The sequence below is a fragment of the Empidonax traillii genome, unplaced genomic scaffold (assembly GCF_003031625.1).
Source record: "Empidonax traillii isolate 1590-97213 ecotype Southwest subspecies unplaced genomic scaffold, ASM303162v1 scaffold12:size2584012, whole genome shotgun sequence".
NCBI lineage: Eukaryota > Metazoa > Chordata > Aves > Passeriformes > Tyrannidae > Empidonax > Empidonax traillii.
The window spans coordinates 1,095,179-1,107,820 of NW_020955205.1; the positions used below are offsets into that span (position 1 = coordinate 1,095,179).

The window sequence follows — 12,642 nt, forward strand, 5'->3', positions numbered from 1 at the left end:
TCTGGTCATGAACACTTAACCCTGGCCAACTACAAGGTCCACACAACTCAAAAGGGCCTGACTGTCCATCGATCTGCCTGGAGGTTCCTCCTGGCTGGTGTGCAGGTACCGCTGGCACGGACGGACCCTCCGGAGTGGCCGCTATAACTCAGGGCAGGAGTGCCCTGCTCTGGCCTTGGCCCTCCATCCACGAGTGCTCCACGGTGTGGTTCTCTATGAAAGCTGTGTTACTGTAGATGTCTTCTCTAACTCTGTTTTCTGCACCTCATTGCTTTGTTGTGTATAAGATCTCTTGTTTTCTGCCGCTCTGTCACTGCGTTTCTGCTGCCCCTCCCTCTAGCTGGGTTTGTCAAGTCGCCCATGTCAGAAACTAAGCTCACGGGGGACGCCTTTGAACTGTACTGTGATGTGGTTGGGAACCCCACTCCAGAGATCCAGTGGTGGTATGCTGAAGTCAACCGGGCTGAGTCTTTCAAACAGCTGTGGGATGGCGCTCGGAAGCGCCGTGTCACCATTAACACTGCCTACGGGGCCAATGGGGTGAGTGTGCTGAGAATAACCCGCCTTACCTTGGAAGACTCTGGGACTTACGAGTGCAGGGCCAGCAACGATCCCAGGAGGAATGACTTGAGGCAAAATCCCTCCATAACGTGGATTCGAGCCCAGGCTACTATAAGCGTCCTGCAGAGTGAGTCCGGCACCCACCGTAGTGGCACTGTAGTACCTAGAGGCAGTCTAGTGACCCCCATCCCGTTATCCCCAACCCTCTGCCTGCCTGTCCTCTTGTGCTGACCCCCAGACCGCTCCTCCACCCGTAGCGCTGACCTTGTGTGCCATCCGTGTCTCTTCTCCTTAGGATCAAAGCACTTGGGGAAAATCTGTGGATCTGTTTTAGAGCTTCTGTGTGAACACGAGCCCGGTGTTGGATTTGTGTTTCTTCCCTACCCCTTTTAGTTTTGTAGAAGGTTTCCAGCCTCCCTGGCTTCTCCATGAGTGCCTTTATATTTGATTTCCGTGTTCTTCCCAGGTCTAACCGTTTTGTTTTGATTTCTTCTGTTCTCTTGGAATTTCTCTGAATGCCTTCTCACGTGTTTTGGTTGCATATATGCTTCTGTATAAATCCTTCCCTTTCAGTTACATGGCACCTTTAATGTTTAGATTTTTCCATGAACTCGTGGTGTTTCTTTTCCTTCCTGAACAGTGGCATGTTCCTAATGAGTTCTCTGATGCAGCAGCACTGAAGTGATGCAGCTATTCCTAATCCAGCCTGTGAAAGGAGAGGGGGGAACACCCTCTCGAGAGCAGAGACAATGGTTGGCCCAGAATTGCTTTTTGTTCTTCGTTGTTACAAGACTTTCCTGCCTTCAGTTGGCTTTTAAAGCCATCCCGGAGGAGTTTGGGAATCGATACTATCAGAGTCAGCAGAGAAGAACCCAGTTTTGTTTTGGACAAGATGTTAAACTCTTGCCCTTGCTAATAGTGAAGGAAATGTCTAAGGAGTTGCAGGTAGAGGGGATTAATCTGCCATGTTAGAGGTGCAGGAGAACTCACTTTTTGCATTAATACCCAGTGTCCTAAGGTGACAAAAGAGCAGAGCAAAGTTGTTGTCTTGCTCTTGTCCCTTGTGCATAAATAAACCCTTTTTGCACCACCTGGAGTTTTGTCTGGGTACAAAAGTGTCAAATCTGTAATTATACCTCAGTTATGTATTTGAATACCTTAAGACAGACCCAACCCCAAACTCTCCCTAAACCATAGCGCTGCAGTCAGCACTGCTGGATCAGAGACCTTCCCTCTCGAAAATGCAAGCAGCATTGATACATGTGGAAAAACGGACGATGAACCCAATGATGTGGATTGACTTAAAAAATTTAAGTGGCATTGGGTGGTTCAAGCTCGAACCTGCTCAGCTTTCAATCCTAATGAACCCTTGATTCCTCCCTGGTCCTTTGAGGTCCCAAAGGACTCGGATTGCTTGCATGACCTACAGCAGCAAGAGCCTGTCATCTTAGGAAATGATACTACCTTGAGACAAAGCCCAGAAATTTGTCTTCTAGGAAATGATGTCTCCTGGAACCCCCCCTGCCCCATCCAGACCTGTGGGGTCTCTGGAGTGTGGCAGGTCCTGAGCTCCCCTGGCTGTGTGCAGTCAGCTGGAGGGACCTGCTGAGCCAGAGAATCCTTTTCATATGCAAAGCCAACCCTTGGGAATGAGTTGCTGTGAGTTTTCCATATGCCAAGTGGGTTTTCTCTCTCTCAGGCCATTGGTACTAACCTGCTCCGGGGACTGGAGCTTAACCTTCCTCTTCCTCCCCAGTTAACTCCATGTTGCATCTGGTGTTACTAATTCAGGAATGTGTGTGGTGACTTCCCTGCCAAGTGCCTTGTGCCTGGGATAATTCTGCTTTCCATGGTGGGGTAAATGTTGAATTAACTACTTTAATGCCTTTACTCTGTAATGTTGTGTATGATAAGAGATCTGACCTGCCACTGCTTGGGAAAGACGCCGTGGACATCCAGCTCCTGCCTGGAAACGGAGATAAGGCGGGAGAGGGTTTCCAAGGAGGTTGGAGACCTGGAGACCATCTTATCTGAGCCTGCCCAAATTGTCTCAGCCGCTCTGTTGTGTGTCTGAACACAGTTTGCCTTTGGAGTGGGAATTGTCTCCCTAAGCAGTTGGAATTTCCAATTAATGCTGGCCATGTTGCTGCTGCCCTGTTTGACCCCAGCACTGGTGAAAGGGAAGGTGCTGTGTCTCAGGGAGCACAACCTCCACCCCTGTCCTTGGAAGAGAGTCAGTGCAACTCGATTTTTAAAATTTGGCACCCAAGAACTCCCATCTGCCTTCTGTCTCATTCCCAAACTGGAACATGGATTTCACTTATTGGGCTTTTTTTTTCAGTTGGTTTGCTTGGGTTTTAACTTTGAAAGCTGGTCCTACATCAAATGGGCAGTTGAAGTCACGTGTAAAAAGTGACTCTTGCAGGTGAACACCCTCCTGGGTGTCACTCTCCCAGCAGTATTCCGGTTGCAGTTTGTCTCCTGGAATGAAATCAGGCTGGGACTGCCTCTTAGCTTTTTTTTATAAACAAAGTACCATAAATTCAGGTAAAGATGAATATGAAACTCCATTTGCCTTTCATTTTCCTAAACTAAAACTTAAAAAGTTGCAAGTCAGACACTGAATTACTGTTTCAAACGCATTGCTAACCCTATTTCCATAGCTCTGTATTTTTCTGGGAATGCAAATGAGCTTTTTGTTGGGGATGGAAAAGCACTCAGGGCAGTCCAGTAATAAATATGGCTGTAACACAACAGCTTTGTACTGCAGGGCCCAGAGAGATCCTTGCAAGGATGAAATCCCCTGTGTGGGAGAAAGGAGGCAGAAACACAGTTACAAATGTGTGGTAAGAGCAAAATGTCAGTGAGAAAAGTCAAACCCCCTCTGTTACTGCAGTACCTGCCGGTGCTTCTGCAGGTAGATAACAGCCCTGGGTTTAAATAACTGTGGAAAGGAGGACTCCTCAAAAACATCCAGCCTGCTGGAGAAGGGATGTGCAGGGCTGGAGTGCTCCATCAGGTTATTGGTAGGTAGATATTTTTTCTCTCTGCCTCTCTGGGCAGTAATTCCAGGACAGAGGAGTGTCTGTGTTGGGAACTGCGATGTTTCTGACACAACCGGTATTTTCCATCCCCCTCGTTCTGTTTCATAACTTGCATTCCAAGTGCTCTGCGGATGAGCAGCCAAAAGACTACATGGATATGACTAAACTTACCCTCCAAATCGTTACCACAAGGCACAGCAGAGTTTACAGAATTCTAACTGCTTTGACTTGCAAAAATCACGAAAGTGTTGGTTGCTGACCCGCTGCCTCACCTTCTGCCGAGAGCGGGGAGAGGCAGCTCCTGCAGCCAGAGGGGTTGGTGCTGCCAGCCGTGGTTGGAGAAATGAGCAGCTGGCAGCAGCCACCTCTTGGGAATCCATTTCACCCTTTAAAGTAAGGAAATAAATCCAAGGCTGAGGGCACAGCAGCACTGAACAGCAGAGGCCCTTAGTCTTGGCCTTTAGTCCAAGCTGAAACCAGACCCACTATTACATTAAGTATTTTTTGAAGACCAACAGCAAGAGTTCTTAATTTCTTTTAAGCTCTGTCATCCTGTGTCAGGTGTTTTTTTTACAGAAAGCTTGAAACCAGATGTGAGCCACGAGACCTTCCGTAGAAAGGTCTTTTTTCCAAGTTTGGGAAGAAACTTGTCTCTGACTGTGCCAAAAATTCACCAGCCATGTTTGTTAGTGAGTGAGAGCCATCTGCATGATTTTAAGCACATGTGGCTATCAAATGTAAGGACAGTGCCCTCATACTAATTTGAACACTTCTGAAAGGCTTTCCCCTAAAAAAAAAAAAAAGAGGTGAATTTGCTGTTACCAGGTAAGATAGTGAAGTGAAACAGCCTGGGTTCCGTTCCCAGCAAAGTAACTCCTGGGGTCTGTTTATGCACTGAGGCTCCTTTTCCCCCCCCTTCATTAATTTTATGTTTAAGGTTACTTTAGAAACAAAATAGGTCCAACTCTTAACACGCTGGGTAAGGGCTGATTTCAGCCACTCCTCACCAGGCTCGAGCCTTACCCACGCTGGGTGTTGGCCCCATTTCAAGCACCAGGGAAGTTGGGCTGTTTGGAATCTCTTGTGTGCACAGGATATTTTCCATAGGTAGACTTCAGTCTGTTTGCAGGGGGAAATCCCAAAATACTATTCAGAAGTCTGAGGGCTGTTCTGTATAGAATATGGGTTTGGTTTAAACCTCAAAGTAGAGGAATCAAACAGCTGGAAAGAAGGTTCTGGAGGACAAACTGGTCTCATGTACACTGACAGGACACATGTTCTCCCATGTTATGGTCAGTAATGTGCAAAAAATCATTAATGGTGTCACCTAGAAACCTGTAGCGATGTGAATGTTACAATAAACCATCTAAATAACTCTCTTCTTTCCATCCAGGAGTGCTGATCCCTAAGGTGTTGCCTTCACTAGTGGTCAGCTGTTGATTGTGGCTTTCTCGATGTCTCCCAACTAGTGCAGTGACATTCCTTGTGTAGTCTCTTTCCCATCCCGACTCCCCTGTGGATTTTAGAGTAGCGTGGCAGTGCCGGGGGAAGGTGAGTTGCTATGAGCTGTCCCCTCGTTTCAGAGCCCCGGATCAACGCCAGCGAGGATGTGGTGCTCCACGTGTCCGGGGTGGCCGTCACGTTGCAGTGCAACCTCACCACCAGCCCCAGCCCCCTCTCCGCCAGCTACTGGGTGAAGAACGGGGAGGAGATCCCAGGCACTAGGAAACTCTCCAACACTACAGAATACAAGTGAGTCCTGTGGGAATAACCTTCCTGTTCCGCTGGAGAACGCCGGGCTGGCAGAGCTGGGGGCTTTGGAGAAGGAGTTGTTGGGTTCCAGGGTGTCTAAAGCCCTGGATCTTGCAGTCTGAACTCATTTAGGTCTTCTCTGGGGCACATGTGGTGTGTGGACGTGGGCACAGGCACACAGGGCAGTTTTCTTCCCCCGTGTGTGGTCTGTGTCCGGCTCATCCCTACGTGGAGATGGATCCTGTGCATGTCTGTGTGGGGCTGGGAGGGGCAGCACACAAATCACTGCTGAGGTGGGCCGGTTTAGTCACCTCCTGGCCTTGGGGGTGAGAGAGGGAGATCTCAGAGTTGTTAGTGAAGGTTGTCAGACCACTGCTAGGACATGTCCCACAGCTTCACTAAACCCTGTCGCTTGTGCCTCTGGACTGTCTGTGCATCCCCAGCACTGACCTGTTCCCTGGCTCTGTCCCTTCCACCCAAGGCTGAGGGGAGCAGAGCCTGCACAGCCACCTCCCTTGTTTCACTGGAGCTTGCACAGAGCACAAGTCCTTGGAGGGCTTCCATATTCCTGGGGAGGGACTTTCTTGCCGTGGAGTTGCTGAGAGCACATGGAGCTCCCTCAGCGGTGCCCTCAGAGATCTGTCCTGAGAGTGTGATTTTCTTTCCTATTTTCTTCTTGCCATCCATTTTCTTCCCTTGCTGCCAACATGGGCAGCAAATACAACTCTCAGTTCAGTGTTAGGCCAAGATGAAGAAGAGCACCTAAGGAATGCTTTAACCCCTGCTGGGAACTTGGTGTCTCAACTAAATAACTCAGCTGCCTGTTTGCTGTCTCTGGGGTGGCTCTTTACCCACCCTAATGTTCCCTGACATGGGATTAGGAAATGTTCAAGGTTTTCATTGCCTTAGCAAAGCAGCCTTTCATCCCCAAGTTTATTTTTTAACTCCAGAAGTTGGGTTTAATTCTGCAAATATGTTTTTTCCCCTTTATTTTCCTCTTTAGCCCACTTTGCATTACCTGTTTAATCTTCCAGTTTAAAAATTGGTCTCACTGCCATAATTACATCCTGTTACTTCCTCAGTGCAGTGTTTAACACTGGCCTTGAGTTTTAAAGGCTCTGCTTTCTTATCTGGCAATTAACTTGATGAGCAGTTTGGTCCAAAAGCATCAGTTCGAGTGGTGCCAAAGGTACTTTGTGTCAGGGTTACTGAAAACTGCACCTTGTTATCCAGGAAACTTTTAAGGATTGAGGCTGACTTCCCTGTAATATGTTCCAAGCCATTTTTTCCTTCCAAATTCTTCTGCAGGGGGAGGATTAAGCTTGGCTTCAGTTTTAACTTCCTGGATAAGAACGTAGCAAAGCGGGCTAGAGTGAGACAGTCACTGTGTTCCCAGGGCATGGAGGGGTTGTTGAAGCACGCTGGAATCCCAGGGGCAGCTGGAGAAATCAGTAGATTTACATTTGCAAGACAGACCTTGATTTCCTGATCACTTCTAAGCTGCTTTGCTGCACGTTGGGGTTCCAGGCTTTCCCTGGCGTTCTGTTCTTGCCCTTGATCTGCTCGTTAACTTCTGCCTTGGTTTGGTTACTCTTTAAATCAGAAACACCAGATTCTCTCAGTGACGATCCAGGCCAGCAGTGTCAACGTGGCTGTGGTTAAAAGAGGATATTCAGCTCCACCATCTCTCCACGTGTTTGGTTTATCTTTTGCTTTCTATTTATTTCCCTGACAAAATTCCAGGTTCTTGGGTTTTCAGTCATTAATGTGTTGCTTTGCTGTGAGATGTAGTTTGTGCTTGGAAGCTCAGTGTTCACCATCCAGGAAGCTTCAGAACTTAGAGGTGAAACTACTTCCCTTAGAAATCCTGCTTCACACGACACTGGAAATCGAATATATCTTTCCTAGTTCCCCTTCAGACTCGATGTAGCTGCTCCTGCTGGAAGGCAGTTGTTGGCTAAACAGACTTGTCTGTCTTGAAAACTTTGCAGCTGTATCAGTTTACCCTTCTTTAAAGATTGATGGTAATAATACCCCAGTGCCAGCGTTGTAGTGTCACACTTTGCAAAGCAGCCTGTGTGGAACTGAAAGAATTCAGTGTCTTACTTACTTCCCCCCACTTTTAAGCATTGACTGATTTAAAAAAAGCAGTGGTCAAAGTGTGATTATTTAACTATTGAGGCCCTGAATGCATTTGGGGAGTTGCTTATCTGAAAGAGGCATTAAGTCTGTCAGTGACTTTAAACCTTCACCAGCAACTCTGGAAAGTAAGTGCTGTAAACACTGGGAGGATTGCGTTGAACTGAGCAGCTTTTTCCGTGTGTCTAAGCAGTTTCCATGTGTAATTAAATGGTTTTATTGCAGGGTTGCTGTTCAGCTGCATGCTGTTTGCTTAGGGGTTTAAAAAATTAATAGTAATAAAAGAAAGCCAGAGAAGCCTTTTGGTGAAGGGAGGGAGGGGTGGGCACGAGAGCTCTGCCTTAGGCTGGGCTCGGAGGGGGTGGTGCCTGCCTGCTTAGGCCGCTGACCTGAGCAGGGCTTGCACCAAAGGAGCTGCAGGGCACAATTAGCAGCCGTTAATTGAGTTAACTGTGTAAAATCCAGCAAAAAGATCCTAGTCTGGGGTGGGGGGAGTAAATTCTGCTGCCAGCACGGTGCTCTTACACGTGTTCTCTCCCTGTCTGCAGGATCCTGAAGGCCAGAGCAGAAGAGTCGGGGGAATACTTGTGTGTGTTTGTGTTTTCCAACTCTCCTGTAGCCAACGCCACTATAGAAGTGAGAGGTACTCCTGGCTTTGTGTGTTTTGGTTTGTCTCCTCTCCCTGAAAATGCCATTGCTCTGCCACATCTCTGGGGGGCTGTTCAAGAGAGAGAACTCAGGAGGCCTTTCTTGTGACACAGAACCCGTGGTCAGACCTGGATCAGCAACACAGTTCGTTATAAATAATGATTTATTATGGTATATAATAATTAGACTTCCAAGGGAAGGGCTTGCACACATTCCTAGGGAAACGTCTCACAGAGATGGGAATGTGACCTTTGCATTTGTGGTGTAGTCAGGGGATGCTGCAACACCTTTTCTGCCTTGTGCATCCTCTGGCATCTTTAGGACCCTAAAATGTAGGACGGAAATGGCAAAATGTGAAAGGCTTGCGCCACGTTTTGCCGTAGTTGTTGAACAAAAGAGCAGTGTCTGGGTCACAATATGGAGGCAATTGGTAAATAGTCAATAATTTCAGCTAAAGCTGTTTTGGGAATTTCTGAATCTGAGAGTAATTCACTGGGGTGTGTGACGTGGCAAATTCACAGCATTGTTCTCTCCCCAGAGCAGCATCTCTGGGACCATGCAGGCCCATGGGGAAGGGGAATAGTGCCAGAAAAATAACCATCCTGGCTGATCTGGTTCTGATTTGCTGTGTTGATGATTTAAAAGTTCTTTCCCAACAAGTGTATGGGATGTGAACACACAGAGATGGGCTGTTAGTGAATAAAACTCTGTATTTATCTCTAAAAATAATTACTGCCTTGCTTAGAGCAGTTTGAATTCCAACACACTGTGCTTCTGGTGAGCTTCATCTGGGTTTTCAAGGTACACAGGTGGAGGGGGGTTATCTTCCTTTTTTTATTATTTTTTTAGTTTTTTTTTTTAACTCTCATTCTATTCTTCTGCCCTAATTGCTAAATCTTCTAATATTATCATAATTAAAATCTTAAGGTCTTGCTTCCTTCTTTAGGCTGCTTTAGGTGACAAACCACTTCTGGAGGTGGGAAAGGTAACTTTGGGAACAGAGTAAGACCTTTTCCAGCTCTGTAGAATCTCTCCAAAGATCCTTTTGGGGATATTTGCCTCAGGGTTTGGCCCTGCCAGGGGTTGGAGGTACCTGCTCAAGCTTTCTGCCAAGCAAACTGGGAATTGGAGCACTTGGACACCTTTTAACTGGAAAGATGCTTTCCTTCTGACTCCAGTTCCTTGGAAACTTGGGGAGTGACAAATTGGGATGCATTTAAGGCACCAGGCAGATGTGATGGACAGTGAGACGTGACTCTTGCTTTCCCCTGCAGATGCTGTAATTTAATGCTTACCTGCAGGGGTGGTATTTGTGGTTAAGCAGCTGAACACAAATTTAATTGCTCACAGTAATCTGTGGTGCAGTTTCATCTGTGGATGCACCGGGAGAAGATGGTTCTGAATATGAAAATGCCCGTGGGCCAAAAATAGTGACTTTGTGACAGCTTGTGAACAACTTCACCAAGTGCCTCGTGGCAGATGCAGCCCAGGATATCCACCACCATTTGCCTTCCATGTAGTGCTGCCTGTTTGCCTCCACGTGTCCCTGGAAGTGCTGGGTGGGGCTTGGAGCAACCCGGGATAGTGGAAGGTGTCCCTGCCCATGGCAGGGGGTGGGACTTGGGTGAGCTTTAAGGTCCTTTCCGTCCCATTCTGGGATTCTGTGATTTTTTCTCTTGGTAAAAACATCACTGGGGCAATAGTGTAACAGCAGTTGGAAATACTGGGGTTTAATGGCAGTCTCTCGTACTCTTCTGGGAATTCCAGGTCTGGCTTCCCTCATCCAGCTTTGGGATGAAGCGCCTGGTAGAGACCTTGAGTGTTCTTGCTGGGATCCTCGGGGCCTTGTGGGCACTGTGTGAGTGCAGCTCTAAGCCTGAAACAACAGGCTGAGCAGATGCTGCTACTGGGAAAGTTCTGCCTTGGAACAGGGATCTTCTCCCAGCCTTTCCGTGGGAGTGCTGCAGGGAAGCAGGTTATTCCAGCAGGAGCAGTGGGGATGACCCCGCCAGGCCCTGGCCAAGGGGCACTTTGCCCTCTCCTCCCCTCCTGGGAGGGGATGTTTGTCATTGCTCCGTGGCCACGCCGTGGAAGTCCCTGCAGTGCTCGTGCTGTGCTGTTGGGAGGTTGGAGCTCTGGAGAATGAAGATTAAAAGAAAGAAGAGGAATGAAAAGCAGCCCTGAAGAATTCTGCCTCTGCAGTGTTCCTGCTCTTACCGAGAGCTCGGGGGAAGGTGGAAGAACAAATGGGTTTCTGTCTGGTCTGCTGCAGAGCAGCCTGGGGAAGGACATCCCTGCAGTTCCCTCTGGCTGCCTAGGGGTAGCACAAACAGCAAGGAAGATCCTGGATTATGTACCATAACGGAGAGGGCATCTCTTCTCTCTGCCCTGCCTGCCCATCCCAGGCTCCCTTTTCTCCATGTCCAGAGCTGTATCATTCCTTCTCCTCTGAGGCCTTTGTGCCATTCCCTCATCAAGGGACTCTCTGACTCTGCTCGCTCAGTTTGCACCTTTCTCTTCCTCCCACTTGCTCTTGGGGAAGATCTTGGCTCTGGACTCCTGACTGTCTTAGGAAACCTCTGCTGCAGCCCCTTCTCTCTACTAGAAATTAATCAAGAAATGGGACACTCTTGGCAGAGCTGGATCTTGGAGTGATCCAAGAAGATCCACATCATGTTCTCTCTTTGTGCCATCAGTGTCTTCGCTCTGTGCCCAGACTACGAAAGGAGACATGGATTAGGATCATAAGGCAGGGAAACAAATCTTCCAGAGCCCTTTTTATAGGTGACCCATAAGACATCACACTTTTTATTGCAGGAATATTTTTAGGTGCTTTTGCCCTTGCCTTAATTTCGTCTGTTAATGGGAAACTTGAAGGGGTTTTGTTAACTGGGGCATGGTTTGGAGGTGTTACACATATTAATTCAACTCTCCTTTTTGGTAGTGCTGTAAAATAGCTTGAAAATACTTGGAAATTAAGGGCTGAATGCCTCCCATATATCAAGTGCCCTGTAACAAGGCAAAACCCCCTTTTTCAGGTCTGTGTTGAAAGCAAACCATTCAGAAAGCAGCTGCATGGTGTGTTTTGTGCCTGTTGGGGACCTGGAGCATGGAAGCCCAGTGTTTACTCTGGCACAAGCCCTCCTTTCTCTTGTGATTTGGTTTAAAACGATCAAAATGCTGCTTATTCCTGTGTCAGGAATCCCTGAATGCATGTTTATTTTGCCTTCTTTTTGGTAGCAGTTAATTTAAATTAGCTCTGCCTCTTCTTGCTCTTCCATGTGCTGTTCCAAGGAAACCTTGGGTATCTTTCCAGTGTCACAGTGCAGGAGTTACAAACTGTTTCTCCAGGGGCAGTGCCTGGGTTTCAGTGGAGTAGGAGCTGACAGAGCAGGCTGTGTCCACCTCTGAACAGAGATGGGGATTCTGCTGCCTGAAAGCTGGAGTGAAATCCAAACCCTTCCTGAACAAAACCTGCCTCATTCTGGCCTTTATCTGGCACCAGGGCAGAACGGCGTGAGGAACAATCCTGCCTCGAAAAGTTTCCCAGGAAAACATGGCTCTGTGCCTGAGGTTTGCTGAGGGGTGGTGGGAGAGCAGGACACAACTTCCCACAGGTTAGGAGAGGAAACGCTGCGCTAATGTCTCACTGGGTAGCACCATGCCCTGAATCATCAGTGCTGCACTGGAGCTCCCCTCTGACTGCCTGCAGAAATAGTCCCTGTCCCAGCAGAGCCAGGCAGGAGCAGGAGGTATTCTTGGCACTCGTGCTCCACTGGGAGAACCCTTTGGAGATGGCCCCTCCTTACAGTGTCGCTGTCTGTGGGCTGTAGGAGAGCTCTAGGTCACCCTGCAGTACAGGTTGAGGTGTCCTAGAAAGCCCTCCCTCTTCCCTTCCCTCCCTCTTTCCCAACCAGCAGCTGACACAAAGTGGGCCAGCTGTGCTTTCTGCCTCCCCTGGCCCCTTTTCCCAGCATGGATCTGCTGCTGAGCCATGGCCCTAGAAACCAAGTGCTGGCAATGGAGCCTGTGTGGGGCTGCAGCTCCAAGCTCATGAATCCTGTAGCTGCTTCTCCTCTGGGGGGTTGCTTCCAGTCCCTTTTGGCAGCCCAGGTCTGGGATCACTGCCTTGTCACCACACGTCTCTTGTGCTCCACTCCCACTGGCCTCTCGTGTTCCTGAGGCGGAGAAGATCCCTGCTTGTCATCCTCAGGGAAGCAAAAACCACAGGGAGGTCACTGGGCTCACCCAGCTCCTGCCTGAAGGAGAGCTTCCTTGGCACCTTTCAGCAGACCACGAGATGAGATTCCCTTCCTGAACCATCAGTATTCGGAACAAGTGCCATTTTCCTCCCTGGAGCTGCAGACATTGCAGGCGCACGGCAGTGCTTGGGGTCCTGAGGTCACACAGCACACACGACCCTAAAGCTCATTTATTTTCTGCTTGAAGACCTCCTGCTCAAACCCTTGATTTCCTCTGGGTGTCATTGCCCCTCGCA

The 12,642-nt window shown here is 48.4% G+C and overlaps 1 protein-coding gene across 4 annotated transcripts in view; it reads left to right on the forward strand.

Annotated features, from left to right (window-relative positions):
- Window positions 1-12,642, forward strand: part of NPTN (neuroplastin) — a 46,730-nt gene that overhangs the window by 21,646 nt on the left and 12,442 nt on the right. Inside the window, exons 1-3 of one of the 4 annotated variants that reach the window (XM_027888858.1) lie at window positions 312-688; window positions 5,189-5,357; window positions 8,045-8,139. In XM_027888858.1, coding sequence (XP_027744659.1) covers window positions 361-688; window positions 5,189-5,357; window positions 8,045-8,139 — 592 coding nt within the window. In that variant the 5' untranslated portion in view covers window positions 312-360. Of the gene's footprint in view, window positions 1-311; window positions 689-5,188; window positions 5,358-8,044; window positions 8,140-12,642 lie in introns of those variants that run through there. The other 3 variants (XM_027888848.1, XM_027888866.1, XM_027888876.1) reach the window with 3 other exon arrangements.